Source organism: Bemisia tabaci, chromosome 3, assembly GCF_918797505.1.
Source record: "Bemisia tabaci chromosome 3, PGI_BMITA_v3".
NCBI lineage: Eukaryota > Metazoa > Arthropoda > Insecta > Hemiptera > Aleyrodidae > Bemisia > Bemisia tabaci.
Genome location: NC_092795.1, coordinates 22,037,781 through 22,054,259, shown reverse-complemented (window position 1 = coordinate 22,054,259; position 16,479 = coordinate 22,037,781). Strand labels below are relative to the sequence as shown.

Genomic DNA, 16,479 nt, shown 5'->3' with positions numbered 1-16,479 from the left:
AATCAGCAAAGGGTGCCAAATCTCTACGATCCTTCGATCCTATAGGATCGCAGGATCGCGGTGTGCACTGGTCAGAAATGGTGTGGTACACTTGGGCAGATTCGGAACCAAGAAATAATTCCGAATATTCAACAATTATTAAAACGCGTATCATAGTGAACGCGCAATGCTTGAAGTATTTCCAAAGTCTTGTAGACGCTAATATGCGTTTCGTGCCGACCGCACCGTGTTTGGCGCGATTAATTTAACTCGCGGAGTCAGCGTTTTTCAATTTGTTACTACCATTTAGTTTTAGTTACGTGTTAAAAACGTTCCAATTTGGTACTACCATTAAGTTTTAGTTAAGTGTAAAAAAATGGTAATAATAAGTTGAAAAACATTGATTCCGCGCCGCGAGTTGAGCTAATTGCGCCAAACACAGTGTGATCGGCGCGCGGAACGCATAATAGCGCCTACACGACTGTTGGAATACTTCACGCATTGCGCGTTCGGTGCACGCTTCGATCGTTGAAAATTCGTGATTATTTCTCGGTGCCGCCGGGTCTACTATAGCTCCTGTCTGGTTTTATTTGTTGAGCGTTTTTTGTTTCAAAATTTCGATGAAGACTCTCCTATACCAGACTTCAATAACTTTATCTTGAATTTTTGTGGACTACGTGCAGTCCCTTTCCCCGTGTTCCTCCCGAAATGTGGTCACATTTAGTCGCTCTTCCGCGGGCGTATCTCGATGTCCACGTTAACCCTGTTCTCTGTATAACTCTATGCTTTCCGTGGCTCATGCGGAAATAGAGATACGCCATCATATTAGCAGGCTGATTATTTACTTTCATAGATCCCGGCTATAGATCTGCAAATCTCATCTATCGCGCATTTATGATCAAACTATTTGTGATTCTACACTGTGATTCTATCCGATGGATGAGCGATAGATCAGCAGAATTGGGCAAATTCCATGAAACATCCCGCGGAGACAAGACCGCGGACACTTGCCCGGATCGTGGGCCTTTTGCCCACTCGTTATCCCCAAATATCCTACATTCGAGAACACATAGATGGAAAGGAGCTTCGATAATTTGCCATGTGATTGCATAGCAGTTATAACGTGAATCGATTCGCGCGCCATTTTCCAGTTTCCATGTCGCCATGTTACGGGAGATGAGCCGCTGTCGCTGCTCGGTGGGAACTTGACAAAAATAACCACGAGGAAACGCGGCTGACAGTGAGAAGCGAAGTGGAAATGCCGGGGAGGGATAATCGCGCGGGAGAGATGCGCCGGGGCTGAGGGTGGAGTAAGTCGCGCGCCGCGCCGAACCGCACACGGATAGACAGCGTCGCCGCTATTCGTGAGCAGTGTGGGGCGCGTATCGATGTTTACAGCGGGGATTAAATGCTATTTAGCAAAACCTGGAGAGGTCCTTGAGAGGAAACAGCGTACCTAACGCGGAGTGAGGACGAGCTCGAGCGAGCCTCGCACCGCTCCATTGCCTCGATGGCAGCCATGTTAAAACGGGCATCGAGATGCCGAGGCTTAAAACGTGCCTCTTATGCCTTGTTGTCACTCTTGTCATCGGCTCCTCCGCCCCTCAAAGTCGCTCATTTTCACTTTGACTCGGGGGCTAAATGGGGGAGAAGATGCCTCGGAGCGCACGACTCGGAGCATTTGCCGGAAAATCGGAGTTCAGTAATCTCAGGGTGAATCTGCTAGAGTACCTATATAGAGAGAGTATGGACACGTCGAAAATTTTGAGGTTAGGTGATGGAGCTCTTAGACCACAAAAGGATAGGCAATCTATGAATTCAAATTATCCAGAGTGATTTATATGCACAATTGTTGGGAACTGTCGTTGGTAAAGCACGTGTTTGACTTGGTTTTTGCATAAACCTACTCATTTTTACGGGAGAATGAATTTTCTTGTCCATTTTCGTTTGATATTGTAGCCTAAAAATTGACAGTGACATTTTTCGTTCTCAAAGGTTACCTGCCCTTTTGGGCCCTAAGAGCTACATATTTCCAGTTGTCCATACTCTCCCTACGCTAGAATCTACAGGGTGTCCCGGGATTAAGTGCGAATATTGAAGGAGCCGATTATTTGGCTAAAAAAAGACGTTTTTGCTGTGTGACTTTTTTTCCCAAAAACGCTTTTTCCTGGGGGTGACGGCCTCCTAAGGTTGGAGCAAACAAATCGTCATTTTAAGACTGTGAAAATGTTTATCAACCGATATTGATGAAAATTGGTAACTGGGGCGGGGGGAGGGGGGTAGATCTTAGCGCTTTTTCCATTGTTGACCTCCAAAAAAAATAAACTCATTTTGAGGGGGGGAGGGGGCAGGGGGGAGAGGGATATCAAACCTATAAGAGTGGAGAAAATGAAGTAATGTTTCTGGCGACAAGAACTAATTTTTCAAATTTCGCAAATGCTTTGGAATATTCGAATATTGCAACAGTTACAAGCTGAAATTTTAATTCATTAATTTAACTTGCGTAGATATTTTTGGAAAGGTAGGCGTATACTCACTCATTTCAACATGTTATGTGCTTACGCTCGCCTAAATTGCCGATATTTCGTGGGTAGTGACTTCTAAAATTTGATAATCTTAAACTGCTCAGTTATCATGCACGAAATGCAAAGCCAGTGTAATGGCGCTGGCTCAAAGAAAGAAAGAAAAAACAATTGTGAGAGTACCTGTTAAGTTTTCTTGCATTAGTTTGGGGGGGGGGGGGGGTAAAAATATGAGAGCGTTTTTTCCACTTGGTAAATAAGATCCTGGTACTTGCCTCTATGCTCTACTCTTGATCATTAATGACTTACATGAGACCTACGCAAGGCCTCAACAAAGCTCTGAGTACACATAGATATTAGAGGCGCAGTGTGGTGGAAACTATTCCACGAGATGAAGCATTGATTAGATACAGGGTAATGGGCAAAAGAGAAGAGGGGAGAATAGGTGAGCAGGAATACGACAGGGGTAATTAAAAATACGGTGACGAAGGTAGTGCTCGAAAACAGACCGATAGGGGGATCTGAGTAAATTGGACTGCATAGAATTGAATTATACGAGGCGGAATGTTGGCAGGACATGAACAAAAGCCCTCAACTTTTTCTAATAAATCCATTAATGCGATTTTATATCAGCTCCCAAGTTCCGACCAAGTCCCGTTTCAGGCGGGTGCAGACGGTGGCAAAATTGGAATCGTAGCATTCACAGCCTCAACTCTGCATCTCATCGCGCAGTTGACGCTGTATTCCGAAGAGTTTCAAAGGCTGGCATTATGCTCTCAAAATGAGGAGATCGCGGAGGGAGTTGGATGCTTATAAAACGCTTAGTTTTCTCTTTCCTACATACCTACATGCCAGTGCTTCGCAATAAGGATAAAATGCTCTTCGGGACGTACCTACCTGGAATTTTATTAGTTGTTTTTTCATACACAGAGTTTTCCATCCTTAAAGTCTCTGATATGATATGATCTCGTCAGAAAGGCAGGAATGCATTTAGGATATTTGGAAATCAATTTCCTTGCACTTGAAAATGAGATAAAGAGTGGCGATTGTGTGTTTGACTCACGATTCGGTATATCGATCATCACACAACTCGCAACACACACAATCACACAACTCGTTTGCGGTGTCTAAAAATCTCCGCCTCTATGTTATTTTTTTAAAGGAGAACAAATTGACATCATTCCTTGAAATTTTTGCAGATTTTTCTTCGCACAGAGAAGCAAAATCATGGCAGTTTTAAAGAATTGCCGTATTGAGTAGTTTTCCGTTTAAAAAATATAGTATGACAGGAAGTCTGCAACGTCGCAAACCGAGTTATGTGATTGCCGACTTACACCGTCGATTTATAAACTGTGCATGGTTACGAAAATTTTTACTACGAAAATTAATGAAATCGACGGTAATGGGCCATCAGACAAGGTACAAACTAAAGCGCCACAATATCGACGGCTACAATGCAAAACCACGTATGTATCTCCATTGCAGTGTTTTTAAATGACCGCTTCTATTTTTTCCCCCGAGGAGAAACAAACCAACTTTATGGTTTAAAATTTTTACAGATCACAACCTAATAAAGAAGAAAATCAAGGAGGGTTTCGATGAATTACGTTCACTAATTTTTCAAGGGAACCATATAAAAGTATGATGAGTAGTCTTCAACGTCGCGAAAGGAGATACGTGGTTTCGTGCTTTGGCCATCCCAAAGTTGTTTCAGTAGTAACACTGCCAGCGTTAATTATGGTTTACTCAGGAGTGCATGGGAACTTTAAATGTAGTGTTTAAAACCGTAAACCACTAGCGTAAATATCTGCCATATGAGTTAGTGGCGGACGACTTGTCTTGTGGTTTCATTTTCACTTATAATTATTCACTGAGCAGCTGAGGGTTACAACGTAATGTACGGGCACTGAGCTGTGGGGTGTCTATATCATATCCCACTTTTCCCCATGTTTTGTAACACGATGTCTACGAAAACGCCTGATACAACTATTCGTGCTTAATGACCGTGTGTGTTGCATACATGAAAACTTGAAGGCGCTACATCCGTCGTTTACACAGCAGTGCGCGCAGCGTACTGCTTTTCCATTCAATATTGGCGGAAAACAAGTTTTTGCTACGCGTGCATCTAAGCCAACATTATGCTTTTTCTTTAAAATTGTTGATTACTCCCAACCACCCATAACAATATTTAAATATTTGAAATGTTATCTGACCGACAAAAATCGGCGAACCGAAAAAAAAGAAAAAATAGTCTCGTATTTGACGAGTGAGAGAAAATAAACACATTATTCAAACTAAAAACTTGTTTAAAATTTAAATACAACATGTCTGTGTGTGAGGAAAGAATAGAGGTATGATTAAAAACTAAAGCAAGGGCATGCAAAGTTAGCGAACAGCGAATGAAAAGAACTGAAAAAATGAAATCAGCTGAATGAAACGGCAGTTTTGACAGAACACCTCGATCATGAACGTAAAAATACTTTTCTCGATTGAAAAAATTACTCTCAAGTCATATTTTCTTGAAATGAAACCGACTGACTTTTTCACGTTTGGGTTCTGCAAATTGCGGCCTGAAGAAAGCTGATAAGAGAAAAATTACAAGAGAAATCAAAGGAGAAGTATGGTTCCTCAATGCCCTTCGCGGAACATTAAATTGTTCTCCTTTGTCCAGGGCTTAATCTCCAAAAAAATAGAAAATTTATTCTCTGGAAAATACAAGTTTTTGTGGCTATAACATAAATTATAACTAATTCAGAGGAGAAATTAAGCAATCTCTACCTTAAAATCAAGTAGCATTAAAGTGGAGGTGGGGCGTTAGCTTTCTTCCTGAACATGTTCTCTAATTCGAGTGGTTAGAGAAGAAAATGAAGAGATGAGTTTCAAACTACAAGCATAATAGCTACCTACTGCAAATAATAATTATGTATGTCTCAATCATCTGACGATAGCATTGCTGAATATTATCTGTTCGTCCAAATTCAACGATATTTCCTCTCCCTAAAATGAATAATCATTCTAATCTGAACATTACTACCGTAGAATCGATATTTTAATGTTCAAAAAATTCGTCACCATCCCATTTCAGTTAAAAAGATGGGCCCAACGTGTAAGTTGATTCTCGCAGCGACAGTAGCCCTGGCGCAAAGTTGACAGCAAAATTACAAACAATTTATTAATGGTGACGTAAACGTAGGAGTTCTTCGTTACTTTGTTACACCGATTAGATCCAAACGGTGAGAATGAAAGAATCTCTTTCAAAATCGATACATTTTTCTTTGACGAAACCTCAATGGCGACTGGACTTCTTCAATTGCAGTCCGGTCTTGCATAAATTAGAAAATTAAGGCGCATAGATCGTACCGTATCCAAAAATGAAAATTTTCAAAAGCGCAATCCTCGAAAGTGATGAATGCATAGGGAGAGTGTAGCGACTCTGCCCAAAGGCGAAAACACACTGAAAAAAAATTCTGGCCGTGGGAGCCGCAATTACGGGCTATATAGACATACCGTCTGTTCCGGGCTTAAAGGCCGAAAATTCCAGCTGCTGGAGCCGGAGCAATCGAAGCTACGCCTCCAGCAGCCGGAATTTTCGGCATTTGAGCCCGGAACGGACGGTATGTCTATATAGCCCGTAATTGCGGCTCCCACGGCCGAAGTTTTTTTCAGTGTATTTACGCGAAGGAACACTGTTTCAATCCGATGATCCTGAAGTAATGATCATGTGTCACACATCGCCACTTTAGAAACGCAAATCATCATTTGCGCTTTTAGAATTTTACCCGCAGGTCGTCTTTCGTGCAGCGTAAATCTACTATATTCGCAAGCAAGCGGAGTATGGGCGGTGTGAGCCGTAAGGGCATCGCCAACAGTGGCGTGGCGTGCTATGCGATATATCGATTGATCTGCCATTTAAATCTATGGAAAAGGATCGATAACCAGGGAGTTCTCGACAAACACCTTGATAATCGATTCTTTACCATAGCTTCAAATGGGGGAAAATCGATAATTGATCACGCCGCGTCACTGATTGCCAACTTAACATCTTGGCGGCTTTTGATTACAAGAAGATCACCGCCGAAGATAGTACTTGTACTTTACCTCAGAGCAAAGAAAAGCAAAAAATGATAAGCCGTATTTCTTTGAACAAAAATAAAGAAAAAATAGAGGAAACTCGGCAACTTGACGAACCAGAAAATCACAAATTTATCTACTCAGTGACTGCATTTAACGAAATCCTTAACTTTACAAAAACAATACTCAGCACAAACCTATTACGGCAGGTTTATCAGTAATCATCTAGACAAAAAATAAAATTAATAAATCAAGGAGTCAAAGTTTGTTTGGAACGAGATAAAATAGAAAGCTATACCTCTCCGAGCAAAAGAGGAATTAGTGCGTACAGCAAAAATGTTTGAACTTCGTGCAAAAAGGAAGTGAGTGGTTTATGTAATGGCTCACAAGTAATGATACTAACCGATCTGAAAAAAGCTACAGAATTGGCTAATTTGGTTACCAAGCAATGGAGGGTTTGCAATGAACCTACGTGTGATATGGAGTATCGATGGATGTCATTACACTGACGGTAACAAACCGCAGAGTTATGAAACCACGATTTCGGCTGAAATGCGGGTAAATTGACGCTATCAATCGATTGACCAAAATATGACTAGAAGCACCACAAACTAAAACTGAGATAAATTTACGTTAGGAAGTAGTACGTTTTTCTCCCCTTTTTCATTCTTTCAATCTTTTAAAACTATCCCCCCCCCCCCAAATCAGTACTCAAAACTATGGACTCCTTCCTTCACGAATACATATTCTGATATGTTCCTCACGTCTAAATATCTCTTCCACTAAAAAGTTTCGTAATACTTGAACCCTCCGGGTGATATGTAGGGCAGAGAATTACTCTAGGATCGTCGCAAAGAGATAACTGTCAGTGACTTCAAGATACTTTTTTTCTTTTTTAAAAAACAAGATGTTTACAAAATATTTACATAGGTAATAAAATATATGTACATTATTATCAAGGAGGGAAGGGCGTTTGCAATGGAGGGGTGAGGTATTTTCGGAACTGGTAAGTTAGTATGAAAGATTTCCTTTGAATCTCATGCTAGTGGTTGTGCAAATATTTAATTGCGATGGTACATTTTCTGACCATTCTGCTCAATCGAAAATAAATATCGATGGCTAATCGAAAGCATCATCTCAATTGCGGCGTTTCAAAGTAACAGCTCCTGGTTGATTTTTTAAAGGCAACTGGTCAACTTTAATGCTCGACTTTTTTATTGAGTAACATTAACTTTGCCAAGCAAGATATTGGTTCCCAAGTTTGGCCATCGGTATGAAATTTTTCGATGTGGAACTTTTAAGTATGCTCTCGTTATTTGAGGCATACTATTACATTCTCGGGTAAAGTCGGAAAATGAGCATCTCTATTGCAGGGTTAAAGAATCTCCGATTATGTTGCGCTTTTGTAAGTAGTAACAAATGCCTCCTCGGAATTTTCAGTAAATATTTTTGATTTGAAGAGGAAAATTCAAAGAAGATTTTAAAAAAATCGGTGATTGGTTCCCTGAAGAGGAAGCAGTAACCATGAACGGAGATTTGCGATGTTGCAATCAGAAGTATGCAATTTTCTACAACAGCCTTCGGTGTGTACCTATAACAATACTTTTAAAGAGGAGACTCAGACAAATTTACAATGCGGTTACGCTTGCTCCAATGCAGAACTACATCACACTGTGTAGGTCCAAATGCGTGGGTTGGACCATCCAAATTGGCATGTGTGGAAAAATATTTCGTGCAGTTGAGGAGTATGAGGCTTAAATTAACTCCCATACATAATCTGATGATTTTTTCATCTTGTACGCTTCAGTATATGTGTTTGGAAGTTTAAACTATTGTACGAGTAAGTAAAGCTACATTTCAGCATTTGTTGTTCACTACTAGCCCTACTGGCGAGGGTTTCAATTGAAAATAAAAAGAAGCTTAAAGAATAATTATTTTTAATCCTTCCAATTTTTTTTAACTTTTTGCTTCTGTAGAGAACTATGGGTTACTCGGACAGTTTGGGAAGACACGAAATTCTGAAAGATGCTGAAGCAGTCTCTTTTCCTTCCCTTATTTTCGCACGAATATAACAAATGTTTAAATGGAAAGTTCTCTTACTTAACTGCCAAAAAGATTGAGTATAATGCACAGACTATACGATGAACGTGATATCTTTAGGTACTTTCTTTGATGCTCAAACCGTAGGGGTCCGCGTAGGTAAATGTGCTCCTGCTCGGTGTTCATAAGTAAACTTCAGTCATTTCTGAGATTTGAATTATGTTTCAGTAAGCATCAAAACCAAGACGATCCAGTGAATAGTTTTTCCGACAAAAGTCATCATTTTCATGCAAAATTTTCACTCAAAGATACTTTATTCGATACTTATTTTCTGTTCATCTAGGTACTAACACATGTTTTATCCGTATCGTTATTTTGATACTTATTCTACTGGTTCTTCTTCTATTTACAAAACTTCCCCAGTTAAGGAGGTTTGATTTAAAACTGGTGTCACTTGAAGGGGGGGGGGGATTAGAGGGTATAGTTTGGGAATGAGTTTCAGCAAAATTGTCTTACATATACAGGGCAAATTACTCGATTTTTGTTTTGAAGACTTCAACAAAATATTCTACAAATAATTAAGATGAGCGCAAATATGTAGGTAGAGGATTATTAATTTCTATTTCATAAGAACAAACTTAAGGGAAAAACTGACTTTAAATTCTAAATCTTAGTACAGAGTTTTTGGTTTAGATGATTAAATGGAGACATGAGTGACTGCTGTGTGGTGATAAATGATTACAGGGTTCATACTTCAAACAAAGCGATTTCCCTAACATGATCCTTCACCTTCAATATTAGAAGCATTAAGATTAAGTATTAAGAGTTCACTTTCAAAGCTTCCTTTCCACTTTTGATCTCAGTTTGAATGCCTCAAATTCCTATTCCATGCGGGAGGACTTCCTTGCTCAATTTTTGAGTTACGGGTCGTCAGATAGGATCATTTTAGGGGAAATCGGCTAATTTGAGGGCTGATGTGGTTGCTGATCGAGGGGTGATTAATGCGAGAGCAGAGGAGCAACTATACACCTAGGAATGAGAATAAAAACAGGGTTATAGTAAGGGGGCGGGCAAGGGCGATAAAGCTGTGCTTACTACCGAGCGGAATGCTTTGGCAATCAAAATTATTTGCACTTTAATTGGTAGCTCACGAGGAAACGGAGTTTACTCACGCATGTAGGTTGCCGATAGCCCAGCCACTGACAAACAAAGAACACAGTGTAAGGAGACAGAAAGATAAAATGCACCTTCGTGCGCTTGTTAAATCGCTACGAGTAACACAATTAGGAGATGAGCTTGCTCATCCTCTATCAAATATAATCAGATTAACTCTGATCGGTTGTGTCAACGGTAATAGACGGTAATCAATGATTACCGATACAGATTACCGACAGTAAGTTTCGTTCCGCCTTTAAATCACATCTCGATACCTAAATATTTATAATGACACACGTTAAAATAAAATTCGTCAAATAAATGTATGAGACGCACTGGAAAAAAAACACATTGGATCTAGAGTCCAGACTCTTGAAAACATTGACAAAAAAAATGGCTCTTGATTTAATCAGATTTAAGCTTAAACCAAAAGGAAATCCACTCAAATTAAGAGGCTTGGTTCTTAATTTAAACTTAAGTCTGATTGAATCAAGAGTACTTTTTCTTGTCGATGTTTTTAAGAGTCTGGACTCTAGATCCAATGTGTTTTTTTTTTCCAGTGCGTAAAACTATATCCTTAATTCCGCCTTTTCAAATATTTCTCAGTACTTCGCGTTTTTTTCACGCCAGATTGTGCTTCACAGATAATATGCCTCCATTGCGAAACATAAAATCAAAAACCCTCTCAGGCGCTCCCAGTGATGAAATGGATAGAGTTAAGCAAAATAGTCTCGTCTGTAATGCAGTGTTTCAAAATCTCATCCTCTATTTTAATTTTATATCCAACTGCGGATCCCCACTTGGATATTGTACCAATCTTGCACATGCAAAGGATACCTGCTTCCACAAAATTTTAAGCAAAAATGTTGATTCCTTGAAATATTGATTGATATCCTTCCAGAAATCTAAAATAGGAGGTAAGATTTTGAAACATTGCAATAAAGATGTGGCTATTTTGCTCACCCGTATTCAAAGGGTTGTAAATGGGAACCCATATGTGAAATGTTGATAGTGTAGAAGATTCGTCTCCTCAAGAGAGCTGCGATTTTTGGTCGCTGAGGAGGATCTAGATCATTTGCAAACTGACCAATTTCATATTTTTTAAGATTCGATAATTTACGAGGGGAATTTGGACGGATTCGATCAAAATGAACGTAAATTAATTAATTAAGTATTGCCTATTTTCCTCCTTATTTTATTCTATAAACAGAAAACTAACCAACTTATGGACGTGTGTAGTGAGGTTACAGTCTTCTTAATCATGAAATGCACACACCATTTTAAGGCTAATGGTTTTCAGTTTTCTGCTCGAAAAGTAAAACATGGAATAAAATTAGGCAACATGAATGTAGCTGTATAGGCATGATTCTGGTGATGCCGTTCACCTCATCTCTCTTATACACACGAAGAGAGCTGCGCTTTAAAATTACCTACGAAAATTTGAATAATTACTTTGAAAGTTGCTCATTATATTCGAATTACGTTCCTACCTTTTCCATAAAATGTGCGGGTAAAAAGAGGATTTTAAGTGTCTAAAAGTACACTCTCGAATGAGAATAAATTACGAATATTAAACTGATAAGACATAGAGGGTGATGTGACAGAATTACCCTGGTAAAAATTGGCAGTAGAATCTGTGTTCCAAAATACCATAGACCTACAGCCGGCTGAAAGATTTCCAATAGCTTCTATAGCCGACTACACAATTTCTTATAACCTTTTATAGCCGATGGCGATTAAGCAACAGCCAGACGATAAAGTGTATACTAATTACGGATGCTAGGACTTAGTGAGTTTTTGGAATACTGCTCTCGTTTTGGGCCGTAGTATCTTGATTTATTTTGCGAGGAAAGCTCCGTACTTTTGATGGATGCCTACCATTACAAATATATTAGAGCGCCTTCAGTTTCGTATGATACTGTGCAATACCTCTGGTGTGAAATAGTTGCTTCAAGCGCCGTGGCAGGCGGGCAGCCAGCGCGGAACACGCATTGGCGCCTACAAACCTAACAGGGATACTTCACGCGTTGCGCAATGCGTGAAGTATTCCTGTTGGGTTAATAGGCGCCAGAGCTTCGCCGCGCCGCTCCGCTTTGTGTTGGGCTCTAATATTTAATCTGGCGGAGTCAGCGTTGTTCAACTTATGATTTTGAAATGTTTGCACATCCTGTATGGATTATTCTCATTTTAATTGATAAGAAAAAATATGTATTAAAGGAAAATATAATGTGTGTTTTGTAAATATTAAGGTGGTTCCGCATCAAACTTGATGATTTCCAAAGCACACGAATTTCTACACAATTTCTTATAGCCTTTTATAGCCGATGGCGAAAAAGCAACAGCCAGGCAATAAAGTGTAAAGCCCGGCGAGAGGAACTATAGCCCGGCTGCATAAGTTTTTATCGCTTCGTATAGCCCGGCCGTATGATTTTCTCCGCATTCTACAGCCAGCTATATGATTTTCTGTAGCCTTCTTTAGCCGGCTTTAAGAATTCCTATGGTATTTTGAAACGCAGCTCTTATCGCCAATTTTTACCAGGGTATCAAATCTATTTAAACACGCGAACTTAGTACAATACACGGGAAATGCCAATTGGCAGAGACGACTTTGTGTATTATTACACACAAAGTCATTTCTACACAGAAATTTTTCTCTTTTTCAAATTCTCCCCTCGGTTCCCTTTATCAGACGATATATAGTTCTTAATTTACTAGGAACACACTTTCAGGGGAGGAAATATTTTTTTGAGCGAATAATATTCTCTTTTCATGAAATGGAGACATTTCATGAACAAGCTCACTCTGGTATTTTTGAGATGAATTGCCACATTCTTTACAAACGCATAGATATATCGATGGCTAAAGTGTAAAACCACGTATCTCCATTGCGGCGTTTCAATATCCACCCCTATTTTATTTTCTCGAAAAGTAACAAGCCAACTTAATAGCTTGAAATTAAGATAAAATATTCTGTTTCCGAGGGGAAAAAAATCAAGGAAAATTTCAAGAAATTGCGTTGACTAGTCTTCAAAGAAAAAATAAAGTATAACAGAAAGTCTACAACGTCGCAAACTGAGACACGCGGTTTCGCACTTCGGCCATCGGTATATATGTATATATAACAAAAAATAAAATAGGGCTACAAAAAATGAGGCGTTAAAAGACGGAATTTTCGACAAGAACTTTCAACTTTTGACTAACAACTTTGAAGCCTCCTCGAGATTCTTATTAACGAGACGAAGGAGTCTTTATCGGCGAAACATTCAGTTTGCTAGTCAGAGGCACGCACGGGTGCGGGGGTGGCGGGTGAGACAAGGGTTGCAGCAAGGGCGGGAGTGGGGATAGGGGACAGGGCTCCAGCTGAGAGCAGACGAATATGTGCAAAATATAAAATCCGTACAGTAGCTTCATTTAACGAGCTGCCACACCGTTGTACAGCATCGGGTGAGATTTACAAACCCGAAGCGTTCGATTGACTCGAAAGCAAAATAAAAAACCCCGAGCTTGTGCGATGCCACACGATAATCAGACAACAGCGTGGAACGAGAACAATCGAAGTAGTAAAGAGTTTCCTCTGAGAATTGAGGCTGTATTGATTAACGATGGAATGAGGGGTAGAGATGGAGGGGGAGAGTTTGCCAGGTGAGAAGTATGATTGAAATCCCCCACTGAAAGAAAGAGTGTGTCTGCGAGTAAAAAACAGAATATCACATCCTCGACAAATTTATTCACTCATGCAGCCGTGCCCTGAGCTCCAACGTTGGAGATACCTACTCGTTACTCACCCCTCTTTTCACTCTGTTATCTAACTGCGAAGCTATCGCGGAACAAACTTCGGTTATAAAGTGTACGTTTAATGGAGCCATGATTATAGGTGACTTCATTTTTCTGTGGCTTTAGGTAACTTTTGTTGATTTTATTCCCGGTTTTTTTTTTTTTTTTTTTTTTTTTTTTTTTTTAAACGCAAAGGAGATAATGTTCTCCCATCTCCCTTTTTTGGAGGGATTGAACATCATCAACTAACACCAGTTATAAGATTAACACCGCGCAGACAAAATCCGTTTAGTGATAAATTCGTGGATACATTTGCTGCATTTTTGCTCAGTGAAAATGGAAAAGAGGAAAAAGTTTTAATCGATATTCTTATCTCGTCAAACAGTACGAATGAAGGGATAAGTGAAACAATGATACCTTCAGCTTTGAGTTTGATCTTTCCTCAATGAAAAGTTTATTGAGTACAATTTATTTTTAAAAAGGGTATTATTTCGCGAAATCCCCTACAATCTCTAAAACCGGTCTAGTTTTTACTTGACGTTAGAGAAAATGAGAGGGCAAGGCTACTGGCGCAAGCCCTTCAGCTGTCTCCTAGTTCCGCCTGTAGGATTAAAAACAGCTGGTGATTTCTTTTTCGAAAATAGAGTGTGGGGAGATTTCAATTTCTTATCGAATCTTGTTAAAAATTTTAAAAATTAGCCAAGAGTGAAAAACCTCACAAGCACGTATATGAACACGGATCTGAATGTAAACAGTATGAGAGAAAAATTGACTGACGTATAATAAAACAACAAAACATCGGGATTTAGGACTGAGATAAAAAATGCTTGAAACAGAGGTTCGCGCAGCACAATGAAGCTGGCAGTAAAAAAATATGATTAGAAAGATTCGCGCGGAAGTTATAATTAGAGAGAGTGCTTTTGAACAAAATTGTTGATAAATTATGAGAAGCAAAGAATCAAGTTGAAATTTTCTCCACACAACTTTTTAAAGCGCCTGGATTATTTTCCGGCAGCCAGCACAGGGTATGCAGCAATAAAGGAAACAAATAAACAAATACAAGAGATTCTCGCGATTCTCAATTTAAAATGGACTGAATTTTGCAATTTGGAACTGTAAGTTCTGGCTCTTCTGGAAAAACACTTATGTGCAAAGGGAAACTAATGGCACATACGTTGTTTTTAAACCGGGCTAGAATTTATAGTTCCAAATTGCAAAATGCAGTCCAAATAATAACCGATCTTCCGATGTGGATCCAGCACAGCAATATTGTTTTGCATAACAGGCTTAAGTGAAATTTTATCAAAATGTCAACATGCACTGGAAAAAAAAACACATTAGATCTAGAGTCCAGACTCTTATAAACATCAACGAGAAAACGTAATCTTGATTCAATCAGAATCTAGCTTAAATCGAGAACAAAGCCTCTTAATTTAAGCGGATTTCGTTTTGATTCAAGCAAAAATCCGATTGAATCAAGAGTATTTTTTCGTGTCAATGTTTTCAAGAGTCTGGACTCTAGATCCAATGTGTTTTTTTTTCCAGTGTGAGGTATTTTCTTTGCAATGATACTCGCGGGGAATAGGTGAACAAAAGGCAACAAAATCAATGAATTTGATGTATATATTCGACAAAACTTACGATTGAAAACATTCCAAACAGGTTAGAAAGAAAATCGCGTTCTTGTGCGATTTTTTCCCCCACTTTAAATATCACTGAGGAGAATAATCTCACGCTTACAGTCCCTAATCTCCATCCCCCTCAGTCCCTAATCAAGCCAGCCCCAGGTAATCGTTGCTCGAGACCATCAAACTCGGGTCACCTGGCCGGGCCGGGAATCGAACCCGGGACCTCCCAACAGAAACGGATCCAGCAATTTGGCAACACCAAATTTCCTCCATTTAAACCTATGCTAAATAATCGATTCTTCTCGGAGCACTTGGCCCCTCCAAGAATCGATACATTTCCATAGGTTTAAATGGAGGAAAGACTATGTTGCTAACTTGCTGGATCCGCCAATGCGGCTCCCAATCATATGGAGCAGGCGCTATACAACTATCACGCCACAGGAGGCCGACATTGAGTATGATATAAACATTTTCCTAAAAGTTTTCCTTAATTTTCGGATTTAATATTTCCTTGAAAGGCGTTTGAAGAAACTTGATAAATGGAGATGGACACTTACTCCGGAGGAGTGCCACGGAGGTTGAAGGCAGTGAAAACAACTTCTACCCGTTGATTAGGTGCTGCTACGAAGGTGTAAACACACTGAACAGACTGTCCGCCGGAGTTCTCGAAGACGGGCGCTGTGAAGGTCCCGTTCGTTGGTCCCCCGGCAACACTCACGAACTGCGAGTCACACTCTGAAACACACCAAAAGAGCACTTTTAAAAGAGATGGGAAGGTACGCGAAAATAAATCGCGAGGGCATGTTTGTAGCTTCCTTGGAAATTCCAAAAATGTTTTTAAGCTTGAACCACTGGAATATTCTGCCGTGCAACGCAAAAACGCCGTAAACGCCATTTTACATTTTTTGGAAACAATATATCATTGCAGAAAAACTTGTGTACCTTGAGACAATGTTTTTACAGAATTCTTTCGCAAATACTATCAAGAACTTAACCTGAAAATTTGAGGTGCATGGGTAAAACAGTTTTTATTTTATGAAGTGTTCAGTTCCAAAAAAGGAGGGAAAATCTTAATGGATTTACGGCGTTCTTGCTTAGCACGGCAGTATTACGCCCCATGTTCCAACAGAGGCCACGATCATGGAGCTCATTGAACTTCCCAAGAAGCACAGCTCGACGTAAATATTGAAACAATTCTGCAATAAAATTTCAATCTATTTATCATGAAATTTCAATAATCCTATATCACTCGGTCAATAAATGTCAATTTTACGCGATCAATAAAATGAGATTCGCGCACGTGTTTTTGG

The 16,479-nt window shown here is 39.6% G+C and overlaps 1 protein-coding gene across 4 annotated transcripts in view; it reads right to left on the bottom strand.

The window, feature by feature from the left end:
* The window catches only part of LOC109029926 (bone morphogenetic protein 1), a 112,164-nt gene that overhangs the window by 31,717 nt on the left and 63,968 nt on the right, over positions 1-16,479 (bottom strand). For 3 of the 4 annotated variants that reach the window (XR_002008667.2, XM_019040630.2, XM_019040632.2), the window contains 2 exons: positions 15,727-15,904; positions 9,785-9,811 (listed from right to left, as the gene is read on the bottom strand). Coding sequence is in view for 3 of the 4 variants with exons in the window: in XM_019040630.2 (XP_018896175.2) it covers positions 9,785-9,811; positions 15,727-15,904 (205 nt within the window). In the remaining variant the exon portion in view is untranslated. The remainder of the gene's footprint in view (positions 1-9,784; positions 9,812-15,726; positions 15,905-16,479) is intronic. The other variant, XM_019040631.2, reaches the window with a different exon arrangement.